The sequence below is a fragment of the Barbus barbus genome (assembly GCF_936440315.1).
Source record: "Barbus barbus genome assembly, chromosome: 18".
In the NCBI taxonomy this organism is placed as follows: domain Eukaryota; kingdom Metazoa; phylum Chordata; class Actinopteri; order Cypriniformes; family Cyprinidae; genus Barbus; species Barbus barbus.
In genome coordinates this window covers 21,595,147-21,607,586 of record NC_136746.1, presented here as the reverse complement: position 1 = coordinate 21,607,586, position 12,440 = coordinate 21,595,147, and the positions used below count along the sequence as shown (strand labels likewise).

Sequence of the window (12,440 nt, the reverse complement as noted above, 5' to 3'; positions counted from 1 at the left end):
AGAGAAAAAAAAACATTAACAAATCTTACCAACCCCAAATGGGAATAAACCTGTCCACTGACATCTGTGCAAATATATCTACCATGGTATAAACAGTACAGCTAAATGCTACCGACTGACACATAGCATCACACATCCCACCGCTAACGCAAATGTTCTGAAAGCCACAGCTGTTTCCTTGTGGGACAGTGAATAAGTAATAGAGGGCTGTGTTAGATAAACAGGTTATGACCTCTTCTATTGAGACAGATAGTCCCATGTCAGTAGAGAGGAAAATAAAAGTGCACCCTCAGCATTGTGCACTCTGATTGGACACGCCGAGAACAAGTGAGCAGTGCTTAAAGAGGTCTCTGGTGGCAGAACCCTGGAGTGACTCCAACATGGACTACTGGCTATTCCATCATGGTAATGTATGTATATACAACAACGTGAGTATCTCGCTGTCTTCAATTTGTTCTTGACCTCACCCTGAGCAGCAGGTTTCTCTGTGGCAGCATGGACCAAACTTGAAAAGGAAGGCCAGATAACTTAAAAAAAAAAGCCTGCAGCTACTCTGAATGCAGTAGTAGTCTTATGGGTTAGCTTTAGGATGTGTCTGCACACCACAGATTTCAGCATAGTGATGGCAGTTGTGACACCAACGTGAGATACAAAAGATATGCCAGCGTCTCAGTTCGGTGAGCATCTTGAGGAGAAACATCTGACATTTCCGTGTCTTTCTCACTGACTTCACCTGAACTGAACCGCACCGCCTAGCAACCAGTGAACGCCCCCGCCTGGTCTCCAGTGTCCACCTACAGCAATCAAAGACATACGAACCGTTCCACACCAAAGAGCACTTCACCCTTAAGTTAAAAATACTTTAGATCTGTTTCAAAACCTAGTGAGCTAACATGCTGTCTACTGCCTTCTACCTGAAACAAAACCTAAAAAATTACTAACATTCAACATGGAGCCAATTGGATCATTCTCAAGAAGAGTTGATTTTTTTCAAAAAACAAAAAGTTATGAATTCACTTAAGTTAATATACATATATGGTACATATAAATGTTAGATATAATATTTTTTTTATTATTCTAAAATATGTTATTGACACTTTCAGAGGCTCATGATGATTATAGGTCATATATACATAGCTGTTTATTTGGAATAGCCACAACGGGAAGCCATTCTGTCCAATTCTCTGGTCGACATTTTCAATATATCTTCCTCGCTGAAATGACATCGACTATCTCCCTGATGTCATATTACAGTCTTACCTGCCACAGCCCCTGCTGAAATTTAAATTATATTTACCATTCGGATGGCAAATCGCACCATCACGACAGGCATTTGTTTCTATCAGCCATTCAATCTCAGCTTCCGGAGCTCCTGTGGGGGATTGTATTTATTATCCGCATCCCTTAAATGACAGATGGCATGAAATAAACAGACATGTTTATAAAAAAAAATAAAACAGGAAAAGCACCATAGTCCTTAAAAGCCACAAGTGCAGTGACAACAGCATCGCTTAGTAACACTTAGTTTCTCGGAGCATGGCATGGATTCCTGGTTCGGTCAAGGTTTTATTAGCAGGGAATCTCCACAATCTGTTTCATGTGTCAGAGCCGCGTGGGTGATGCGGGCCGTCTGGACCAGGGTCCAGTCTGCTGGTTGCAAATTTAGAGGCGGCAGCCAAATAAAGTGGCACACTGCATTTTTCACCAGCAGATTAAAGCAGTGTAGGTCTGAATTACACTGAATTAGATGTGAAAGTGGGAAATAAAGCTAACAGATGACTGAAGCTGCTTGATGCAGAGGAGAGAAGTAGCACGTTGGTGACATATGGACAATCAGTGGCTGTGATTGAAGCAGAGTTTTCCAGGCCATGGAACAGCCCCGATAAAGGCCGCTGCAATCACGCTGCATGAGATGTCAGTCATTCTTCCCGTAACGCTGCACAATTTGTAAGATGGAAGTGATGCATTATACAACAAATTTGAGATGTATGGAAATTCAAAGGATTTAATGTAGAGGCTAAAAACAATTAAATAATAGTTAATGTATGCTTAATTGTGGTGTATGTATGTATGTATATGTGTGTGTATATATATATATATATATATATATATATATATATATATATATATATATATATATATATATATACACACACACTCACTGGCCACTTTATTAGGTACACCTTGGACCCCCTTTTGCCTTCAGAACTGCCTTAATTCTTCGTGGCATAGATTCAACAAGGTGTTGGAAACATTCCTCAGAGATTTTGGTCTATATTGACATGATAGCATCATGCAGTTGCTGCAAATTTGTCGGCTGCACATCCATGATACGAATCTCCTGTTCCACCACATCCCAAAGATGCTCTATTTGATTCAGATCTGGTGACTGTGGAGGCCATTTGAGTAAAGTGACCTCATTGTCATGTTCAAGTAACCAGTCTGAGATGATTTGAGCTTTGTGACATGGTGCATTATCCTGCTGGAAGTAGCCATCAGAAGATGGGTACACTGTAGTCAAAAAGGGATGGACATGGTCAGCAACGATACTCAGGTAGGCTGTGGCGTGTCAACGATGCTCAATTGGTACTAAGGGGCCCAAAGTGTGCCAAGAAAATATTACCACACCATTACACCACCACCACCAGCCTGAACCGTTGAGACAAGGCAGGATGGATCCATGCTTTCATGTTCTTTACGCCAAATTCTGACCCTACCATCTGAATGTCACAGCAGAAATCGAGACTCATCAGACCAGGCAACGTTTTTTCCAATCTTCTATTGTCCAATTTTGGTGAGCCTGTGCCAACTGTAGGCTGTTTCCTGTTCTTAGCTGACAGGAGCGGCACCCGGTGTGGTCTTATGCTGATGGGAATGGTCCTATCCGCTTCAAGGTTCAACGTGTTGGAGTTCAGAGATGGTATTCTGCACACCTTGATTGTAACGAGTGGTTATTTGAGTTACTGTTGCCTATCTATCATCTCTAACCAGTCTGCTCTGACATCAACAAGGCATTTTCGTCCACACAACTGCCACTCACTAGATATTTTCTCTTTTTCGGACCATTCTCTGTAAACCCTTGAGATGGTTGTGCGTGAAAATCCCAGTAGATCAGCAGTTTTTGAAATACTCAGACCAGCCCATCTGGCACCAACAACCATTCCACGTTCAAAGTCACTTAAAACCCCTTTCTTCCCCATTCTGATGCTCGGTTTGAACTTCAGCAAGTCATCTTCACCACATATATTTGTGTTACCAAGCAATTGAACAGGTGTGCCTAATAAAGTGGCCGGTGAGTGTATATATAAATAGAGGTTTATCCTCAATGTTAGAGGTAATTTTTTTTTTTTTTTTTTTACAATTTTCTGTCACATGTATGTGATATAATTATATGTATACTGCACTAAATAGACAATGTACACTAAACAAAATACACAAAAAGAAAGAAGCGTAAATGAGCTGCTTTTAAAAAATCCAATATATTTGCACTGGAATAAAAATATTGTTGCATGGTCAAAGTAGCACAAACTATGTGAAGGAATAGAATGAAAAGTACATTTGCTCTTTGCCATTTCAGTTGACCTTACTAAAGAAATAACTGCACATATTTTTAAAACATGCAGCGGCTGAACATTTACAGGTATGTGACCCAGTTTGGTTTAGGAACCTGTACCTTAAGCAGCATTGAAATAGAGCAATAGAGTTTATTAAACCTCTGAAAACAGGGCAGCCACTGTAATTGATTCATCATGTTGGTTGGGGCAGGGGGCTCAGTGAATGTCTACGGCTGCCACAGTCTGTCATATAGAAATCAGACTGATGTCATACGTCCGAGAGAAAGAGGGTGCAGTGTTGTCTGGACTTATAAGAGCAGATGAAAGCTTGACTTCCTACTTTGATGCCCTCAGATGTGAGAGATCATGACAGAGCTGGAACACGCAGTGCTGAAGACGATATGCTCGTCCGCTTTTGCTTAACTTTAACACAATAGGGAGAAAAAAAACACCCACTGCTTGGCTTTTCAGAATGATTTCACGCAGGGCACAAATGCCTTCTGTGAAGCTCTGTAAATCTAGCAGGGCCATGGTGAGCTGGACCAGGGCTAAACACAAAGCTAATCTATCTCGTATTAAAAGAAGAACTTCCAGAGTGAGCGTGACCACAAAACCAAGATGGATGAGGTGCTTGTATGTATTTTATGGTCCCTTTTGTGTTTGTAACACTATTTTGTGTGGGTAGGATTTTCAAGAAGTTACCTTTAAGACGAGGGAATATAGTTTCTGCAAAGTTGAATCTCTATGTCAAATCTACTGCAATCCATCATTCTTATTTGAGAGTGTTACAAAAGAGATGTTTCAATAGTACTTGATTAAACTCTAAATATTACATTAAATACTATATATCTATAATCTATATTGGGTGAAGCAAACCAACAAAAATATCATAGTTTTGTTTGTTTTAAATAAATACAGTAAAAATGTTTAAATATAATAAAAATTTAAAGCAATATTATAATAATATAATGACTCTTTTCTATTTGATTATATTTTAAAATGCAATTTATTCCTCTGATGGCAAAGCTGAATTTTCAGCAGCCATTACTTGAATCTTTAGTGTCACATGATCCTTTGGAAATCCTTCTAACATGATGATTTGGAGCTCAAGAAATTTTTCTTAATAAAACAGTTCTTAATATTTTTTTAAAATGTGACACATTGTTTTCAGGTTTCTTTAATGCATAGAAAGAACAGCATTTATGTGAAATAGATTTTTTTTTTTTGGAACAATGTTAAGGGTTTACTGTCACTTTTGATCAATTTAATGCATGCTTGCTGAATAAAAGTTAAAAATAATAATAATAATAATAGTAAAGCATTCTAAAATGTCTGTTTTTTTGCGTTCTATATTTCTGTGGGAAGAACCCAACCCTCTTCTCACTGCAGCCCAGCTTCCATCAGAAAACCCCATCTCCATTACTCTTCCCCAATGCGGTATAGTGAACATACAACCTGGCCTGCGAAGGTTAACCTTCAGTCATCAATCACAATTGTCGGAGTGTGAGGTGCTGCGGCACGGCTGTACCATGATATATTACACATATAAGTGGAGGCACCTTAAGGTGGCTAAGAGCCCGGGCTCTAATTTACAAGCCAGGCCTAATGCACCTTATTGTGAAGTTAACAGTGTAGTGCATACATGCACTTATGTCCCAGGATGCTCTCTGTGAAGTAATGCACCTCTCGCCCATAATGGCTTTCTCACTGTTATGGATAGAGATGGTATCAGTACAGCAACTTACCCTTCATGCATGGGGTTTCAACTGTGTATTCAGGGATACCTGACAAAATGGAATAAAGTGAATAGAATAGAACAAAATAGAATAGAATACAATTTTAAAAGTCTGTGGACCTAGTCACATGTCAAATGCTCTTCTCTTCGTTTTTTACTGCTTGGCTCCTGGACTACTGGAGGTTTGCAGGTCTGGGATTTTATAACTCATCTCTCTTTTCTGACTCTTGCACGGACTAGAAAGGACAGTGATGAATCTTTAAATATTTTGTGAAAGATCTGAGTGGAGTCATCCATGTTACCTATGAAATGATCTCTCTGGAAGTTGAAGTTTAGGGGTCTCCCCTGAGTATATAAACAACAGAACCAACATATAACCAACATAACCAACGATTACAAAAAATGTTTAGTGACCAACATTCTTTACAAGATCTTATTTTGTCTTCCACGGAAGATAGAAAATCATACAGGTTTGGAAAGACATGAGGGTGAGTAAATGATAATAGAATTAAATTTTTTGGATGAACTATCCCTTCAACTGAAATAATATTACATAACATCTGCAACAATCAGCAGGGAACATCAAATAGGCAGCTGCCCTTTTCCATAAATAATTTAGGAATCGTTTTTATGCTCTGCTTTATCATTATGTTGAAATATTACCAGAGTATTATCAGAGTATCTCCCTTCTGAAGTTTATTGTAAAGTATTTATATTAGGTATCAGAACGATGGCCTAGTGATTTAACACATTGAGTCCATACATATCTGCACCTATAAAAGGCATCAAAATATCAGAAATTTCTAAAGGCGCTCATCATTTGATCGTCATCTGAAACATCAGGTTAGATAAAGTGTCTAAATAAACTAGATATCAGGCGAATATATGAAAAAGTTCTAAAAGTTATATTCCTAAAAAAATGCAGACAGCATGGGGAAAATATATATATATATATGTGAAAAGCAGTGTCAGCAGGTGAAATTAATTCAAATAACAATACTTATCCTTTACTTAAAAAACAATAAAAATTAAATGAATAAATAAAACAGAAGCAATATTAGAAGTCAGTAAAAAGATGTGGGATGAAGACAGAACAATAAATCCCTCTTACGGCTCTTGCTGTGTTTTGTGCTCTCTGGCTAAATACTGTTGTAATTAATCCTCACTTCCCTTCAGTTCACAATCTACCTGCAGGCTTTGCTTTGGCCTAACAATCACAATAAATTAAACTGCCCTCTGCTCCCGCAGGTAAAGGCCACTCAATAGAAGCCCAGAAATCTGTTATGCAATCTATTCAGAGAAACCCGGAAGAATGAGAGTGGCACCCACAAAGTTTTATTTGTTTGTATGCTTTTCTAAGTGAATATGTGACTACGGGTTGTTCATAGAACTACGCAGTTTATATTCCTTTTGCTCAGAGTACATCCTGATTAATGAACAAAGTTGCATATTAATGCTGTTCATTTTTAGGAAACCCAGGATTTCTTGAGCACGATAAGGCTTCTTTTTCTTCCATATGCAAAGTGTTAGTATTGTAGCTGCTACACGTCCTTCATAAGCAGTCTGAAGTCTTAATTTAATTCTGTTTATTGCAAATATGAGCTTACTGGGATTAAGATAATAGGAAAATACTGCTCACAAGGCAAATTCCTAACTGCAGTGTCTTAATGGGGTCAGCAGATGGATTGCAGCAGTATATAAACAAAGTGAGTGTCAGCGTTACATGACTGAAAGTCTGAGATTTAGAGTGGAAAGCTTAATTATTTATTAAGTTCTTTATTCAGCATGGATATTTTATATGTTTTATTAAAAAAAAGATACTTACAATTAGCAACACAGTCAGACACCCTTTTGGTGGCTGTGGTGCCTGATTAATAAATTAAACTTGGCCCAGGTTTTATTTATTGAATTTCTGAGATTATTATACCCATCCTCATAGCTTTACTGATCGACTACCAATTAAGGCGAGTACACAACAGACAAATCAGTACACAGTTTAAAGAGGCTTTATAAAATAAGTTTTATATCCTCAATGCATTAATTTCATATTTAATGAAATGTGTTTTCATAGTTTCTGTTGTGCCTAATTGCTGCAAAGTCACTAAATGATAAGGATTTGTGCTACTATTGTGCAAAACTTCTGAACATTTAAAGGGCACTGTAAGAGAAAAGTGACAATAAATGACAATATGTATTACTACATACTTATATGAAAAAAAATCATCCTTTGCAATTATTTCATATTCCAGAAGGGGTCCACAGACCCCTATTGAAAAACTCTGCCACAGTACCACTCACTTGTCATCATCAAAGTCAAATAACTCAAGAGCAAGCACAACATTACAGTTTATGATTGCTGAGTGATTGAGTTATTGATCTTGTTCTTTCTAACAGCAGGATGATTAACTGGCAGGTCAGCAGCTGTACTTCAGTTAATGTGAAGTTAAGGGGGATTTCATTTATCCACTTCTTCAACTGTCAAAACAAATCATGCAATATGCTTTGTACAGTCAATTTGGTCTAAACATACTGAAGCAATCTTTATGAAAAGACAATGACGTAAATAATCACAAATAAACCTGTCAAGTCAAACACTTAATTAACACATCCACCTGTCAACATCACTACACATTCATGCGTTCAGTCTTTCAATAGCACTGTAATGACTTAATTGATTTACAAATTCATTTTGCTTATTTTATTCACACTTCCTCCTTACCTTCATGCACCAAATAGGCAGCACAATCCCATTTAAAAAGCCAACAGACCATGTAAGGACTTCACTCAAGCTGAAACGCTTTCCAATTCAAAGCGTGTGAAGGTAACTAGCTGCACAGATGATCAAGGCAGCTTAGTGTGGGATTTCACAAGGAATATAAGAATAGGCAGGTCATTAATGCTTTGCTAAAAAGTTCTCAAACCTCAAAGTTGTGTAGCCAAGCATAATCATACGTCTTTAGTAGTGGCCAAAGACAAACATAGAGAGACAAACATGCCAATTGAAGAGAGCAGTTGCCACTTCACATTTTCCTCCTGGAAGAGCGGTAAGCTTTAATTGATTTTCCATCAGAGAAATGGACTGTGGATTCCGGTTCCAACACATTCTTTTCTTCACAAGCATTTCCTATTCTAAAATAAATCTACCCTTCAAACCAGGTGTTCTCCTCTAACTTGAAGCGCGAGGACATGTGAAATAAGAAGGGTTTACTGCTCCTACCTCATCTTGGTTGCTTAGGATCCAGTCATGCGTGATCTTCAGGGCGATTTCTGCTGCCGGCTCATTGGGAAAACCTGCAGATAGGAAGGAGAAGGAATCAGTTTTGAAATCGTGCCATAGACTAGCTTATGTACTCACACTTTAACACTTACGCAAACATCTCCATATGGCTGTTTGCTGTTCAACTCTCTCCACACTTTCAGCAGTTACTACAAACAACAGTCTGTTGAATATGCACACAAATACAACACTGAACAATCTCACTACTTATTCGTCCAAAAAACGCCCACTTCTTTATTAAACCAGCACCTCCGTTGTCATATAATTCACATGACTGTTTGTACATACCCATTTCACATCCCAAAATGTGGTCTATTAGCCATATTTATCACGGGTGCTTGCCAATTCCTTGTAGATTTACTGAGCCATTAAGTTGCTTCGACATGATCATTTACACTGTTCTGCCATCTGTGACAGGTGCCGGGGTCGTCACACCGCAAGAGATGAGAAAGTAATGACACATTGACCAGTAAATGTATGAGATGGTGCCACTAACTGCCATATTAATCACCAGAGCCTGAGCCGAGATGGGAAGCAGTCTTGGTGTTAACACAGCGTATCGATTGAGAATAAATAGATTGAAGGAGATTAATATTTAATATCGCTGAAGGAGGGAAGGAGGAGTCATCAAACAAGTGCCTTTTCCATTTTAAAAAGGTAATTTTAAAGTACATTCAGACAGAAAAATGTGTTCAAGCACTGAGAAATTGGATTGTGTGAGATTAGATCACTTAATTTGAGTTGTCAAGATTGTTTTTTTTGTTTGTTTTTAAAGCTGTTGGAAAATATAATGCTAAAAATAATTCCAATGTTCTATAAAATCTTAAATATAATTTCAATATTCTATGTAATCGTAAATATTTTAAATTAATAATTGATGCAAAATAATAAACAAATAAAAATCCACAAATAATCCAGACAAGATGCTATAATATAAAAATTCTATCAATGTATAAAATATATATAATAAAAAGTATTGAGATTATATATAAATTACCGTTCAAAAGTACTGTCCTTTTATATATATATATATATATATATATATATATAACAATTAATCACGATTAATTGCATCCAAAATAAATGTTTTTGTTTGCATAACATAACGTTTATATATACATAATAAATGTACACATTACACACACATACAGTATATTATGTAAACAAAAACTTTTATTTTATTATTTATTTTATGTGATTAATCGTTTGACAGCACTAATATATATTAAGCAACACAACTGTTTTTTGATGATTGATGATTAGCATATTAGAAAGATTTCTGAAATATCATGTGACGCTGCAGAGTACAGAGTAATAGCTGCTGAAAATTCTATTCTATCATTAAAAATTTTTTATTTTCAATAATAATAATAATCAATAATAATAATTCAAAATATTACAGTTTTACTGTGCTTTTTAAAAAATAGTTGCATCATTGGTGAGTGAATAAAATACTTTCAAAAACATTTAAAAAATAAATAAATAAAAATGTTAACTGACCCCAAACTTTTGAATGGTGTATATTATTAGTAGTAATAATAATATACAAAAATGAACTAGTTGGGATGCTATAGTATAAAAATGAACTGAGACTCAAAAAGGACCCATTTGGTACAAACGACCCATCTGTTGCTCAGCGAGTGGCGGCACTGACCCTGAAGGTCCATCTCAGCTCTCAGCTCAGGGTGATAGGAGACGTAATTAACACACGGCTTCAGAGCGGCTGAGGAGATGTTTTCACCGTCTGCTTCCCCTCTCTATCTGCTCAGCAGCCTGACACTGCGCTCTCCGTGTCTCCTGACGTCCCGTCTGGGCCTTTCAACACCAAATAATTTGGGGATCCGTTGGATGTGAGGGAGTCTCACACCAGCCCTATCCTGCCAGTCTCTGCTCCATTCGTTCCCTGTTTGTACGCTGCTGCTGTCTTCTAGCTCTCTCTCCTTCTGACAGGCAGAATCACTGACTGATTTCTTCTGCTGGCTGGATGCCGTCAGACCTGAACTTTGGGTCAAGAATGTGCGTGAGAAACTGATAAATCTATTATCTCTCTTGAGAATAATCCCCGTCCAGAATAATATGAACACTAGCACATTTTTGGCTCATTTTCACAGTAAACAAAACACAGAGAAACAGATGAAATTAATATTTACAAACAAATGCTCGACGGCGGCGCTTCCTGGCTCTTCAGGTAACCCGTAAAATAGCGGTTTTAGATTAGTGTTTTATTCATATTGTTTTGAAAATGACCACAGCAGTTTGTGGGGTTGAAATACTAAGTTTTCAAAAGATTACTAGAGATTTGGGATTTTTTTAGACTTCCATCAGGATCAGTGCTCTGGACAAAAGCAGGATTTGACACAAATTCACAGGCAGCAAATTAATTCAATTACTATTGGTGCTTAATTATAAAAAAAATGGTTCTCATTATTACAGGTTTTGCTGCTTAAATTGTATTCAAATAGAAAACAGTTACTAACTGTAAATGTACAGTACAGTTGTACTAATATTTCACAATCTTACTGTTTTTACTGTATTTTTGAGCCTTGGAGAGCATAAGAGACTTTTTACACAAATTATTCTAATACATATATATTTAAACTCACACACATAATTATATAATTGACATGAGTAAAGTTTTTTTTTTTACCCATGTCAAAGATAGAGCAAAATATCTAAGCTTTAGGCTAAACAAATGAGAAGAAAACAAAGTGTTGCTCTCCCCTAATTAAAGTGTTATGAACTTTAACTGTTTACTGAATAAAAACTCACAGACTTGTTACTCACATTTCCCTGTGAGAGAACGCTGATGCATATCACAATGTCTTAAGGGCAGAAAACATGGCAGAGGGCTCTAGACTCATGTTCATATCATGTCTTCGGTGTATTTCTGTTTTTAATGTAAATTGATGTGCTCCACGGGCATTAACTATACGGAAAGAAGAAAAAAGAGAAAACCAAAGGAGCGAGAACCACAGAGGTCATTGAGAGCCGTGTTATATCTGTCTGTAGAGATACAGACAGGCTCACTAGAGGTCAGAGCTAACCGAGTTAACAGTCAAAGCTCACAGAGAGCTTCCTCTGATCAAACGGCTCTCTTCAGACTGCTTAACATTTTCCATACATGTTTGAGAGATGCCCTCTCCATGCAAACATCACGGATCAATCTCAAACTACAAGAAAATCCTCCATGGGAACGATATTCTTTTTCAGTGGATACACATCAAATCTGTGGATTCAGGAGTTTTTGTGGGATGGAAATGCAACAATGCATGCTATAGCAGAGCCACAGAATAACAAAACATTTGAGAGATGAGAGAAAAAATGCAGTCAAGTATAACCCTTCAGGGCTCGCAAAATCGCTAGCCCGACGTCCCGGGGCTATTGTGTTCTCCAGTCGGGCTACCAAAATGTATCACTGCCCTGCTCGACGGGCTACCTTAAATACAGGGCTCCCACGCAATGTTCCCTCTAAGCTGAGCGCGCGCGTGACCACGCTCTTCTTCCGCCGCGGCCGCGCAGAAGAAATAACGTGCCTCGCACACACACAAAAATGAGTTGGGAAGCCATTTGATTGAATGCCGCAGTAAAAGGGAAAGAATAGCAATGCTCGGGCAAACCGCTATAGAGCTGATGTCACGACAGAGTTAGAACCGGTGAATGCGGTTAACAGGTTTCATAGAAAGAGAACGATATGCACCAATGAGTCGCTGTAGAAACTGAATACTTCAATGGTTGCGCACCGCTCAACACGAGAGCCAACGCAAACGCAATGATGTGAAATAAAACGTCCTCATGTATTAAAGAAGAGTGGCTTGATTCAGTGCTGGAAATAGCAGAGGATGGGCAAAGAATGGTAACAAAACTCTGAAACAGG

The 12,440-nt window shown here is 37.7% G+C and overlaps 1 protein-coding gene across 2 annotated transcripts in view; it reads right to left on the bottom strand.

The window, feature by feature from the left end:
* The window catches only part of macrod2 (mono-ADP ribosylhydrolase 2), a 532,294-nt gene that overhangs the window by 118,467 nt on the left and 401,387 nt on the right, over positions 1 to 12,440 (bottom strand). For both annotated transcript variants that reach the window (XM_079440480.1, XM_079440481.1), the window contains one exon: positions 8,507 to 8,580. In XM_079440480.1, coding sequence (XP_079296606.1) covers positions 8,507 to 8,580 — 74 coding nt within the window. The remainder of the gene's footprint in view (positions 1 to 8,506; positions 8,581 to 12,440) is intronic.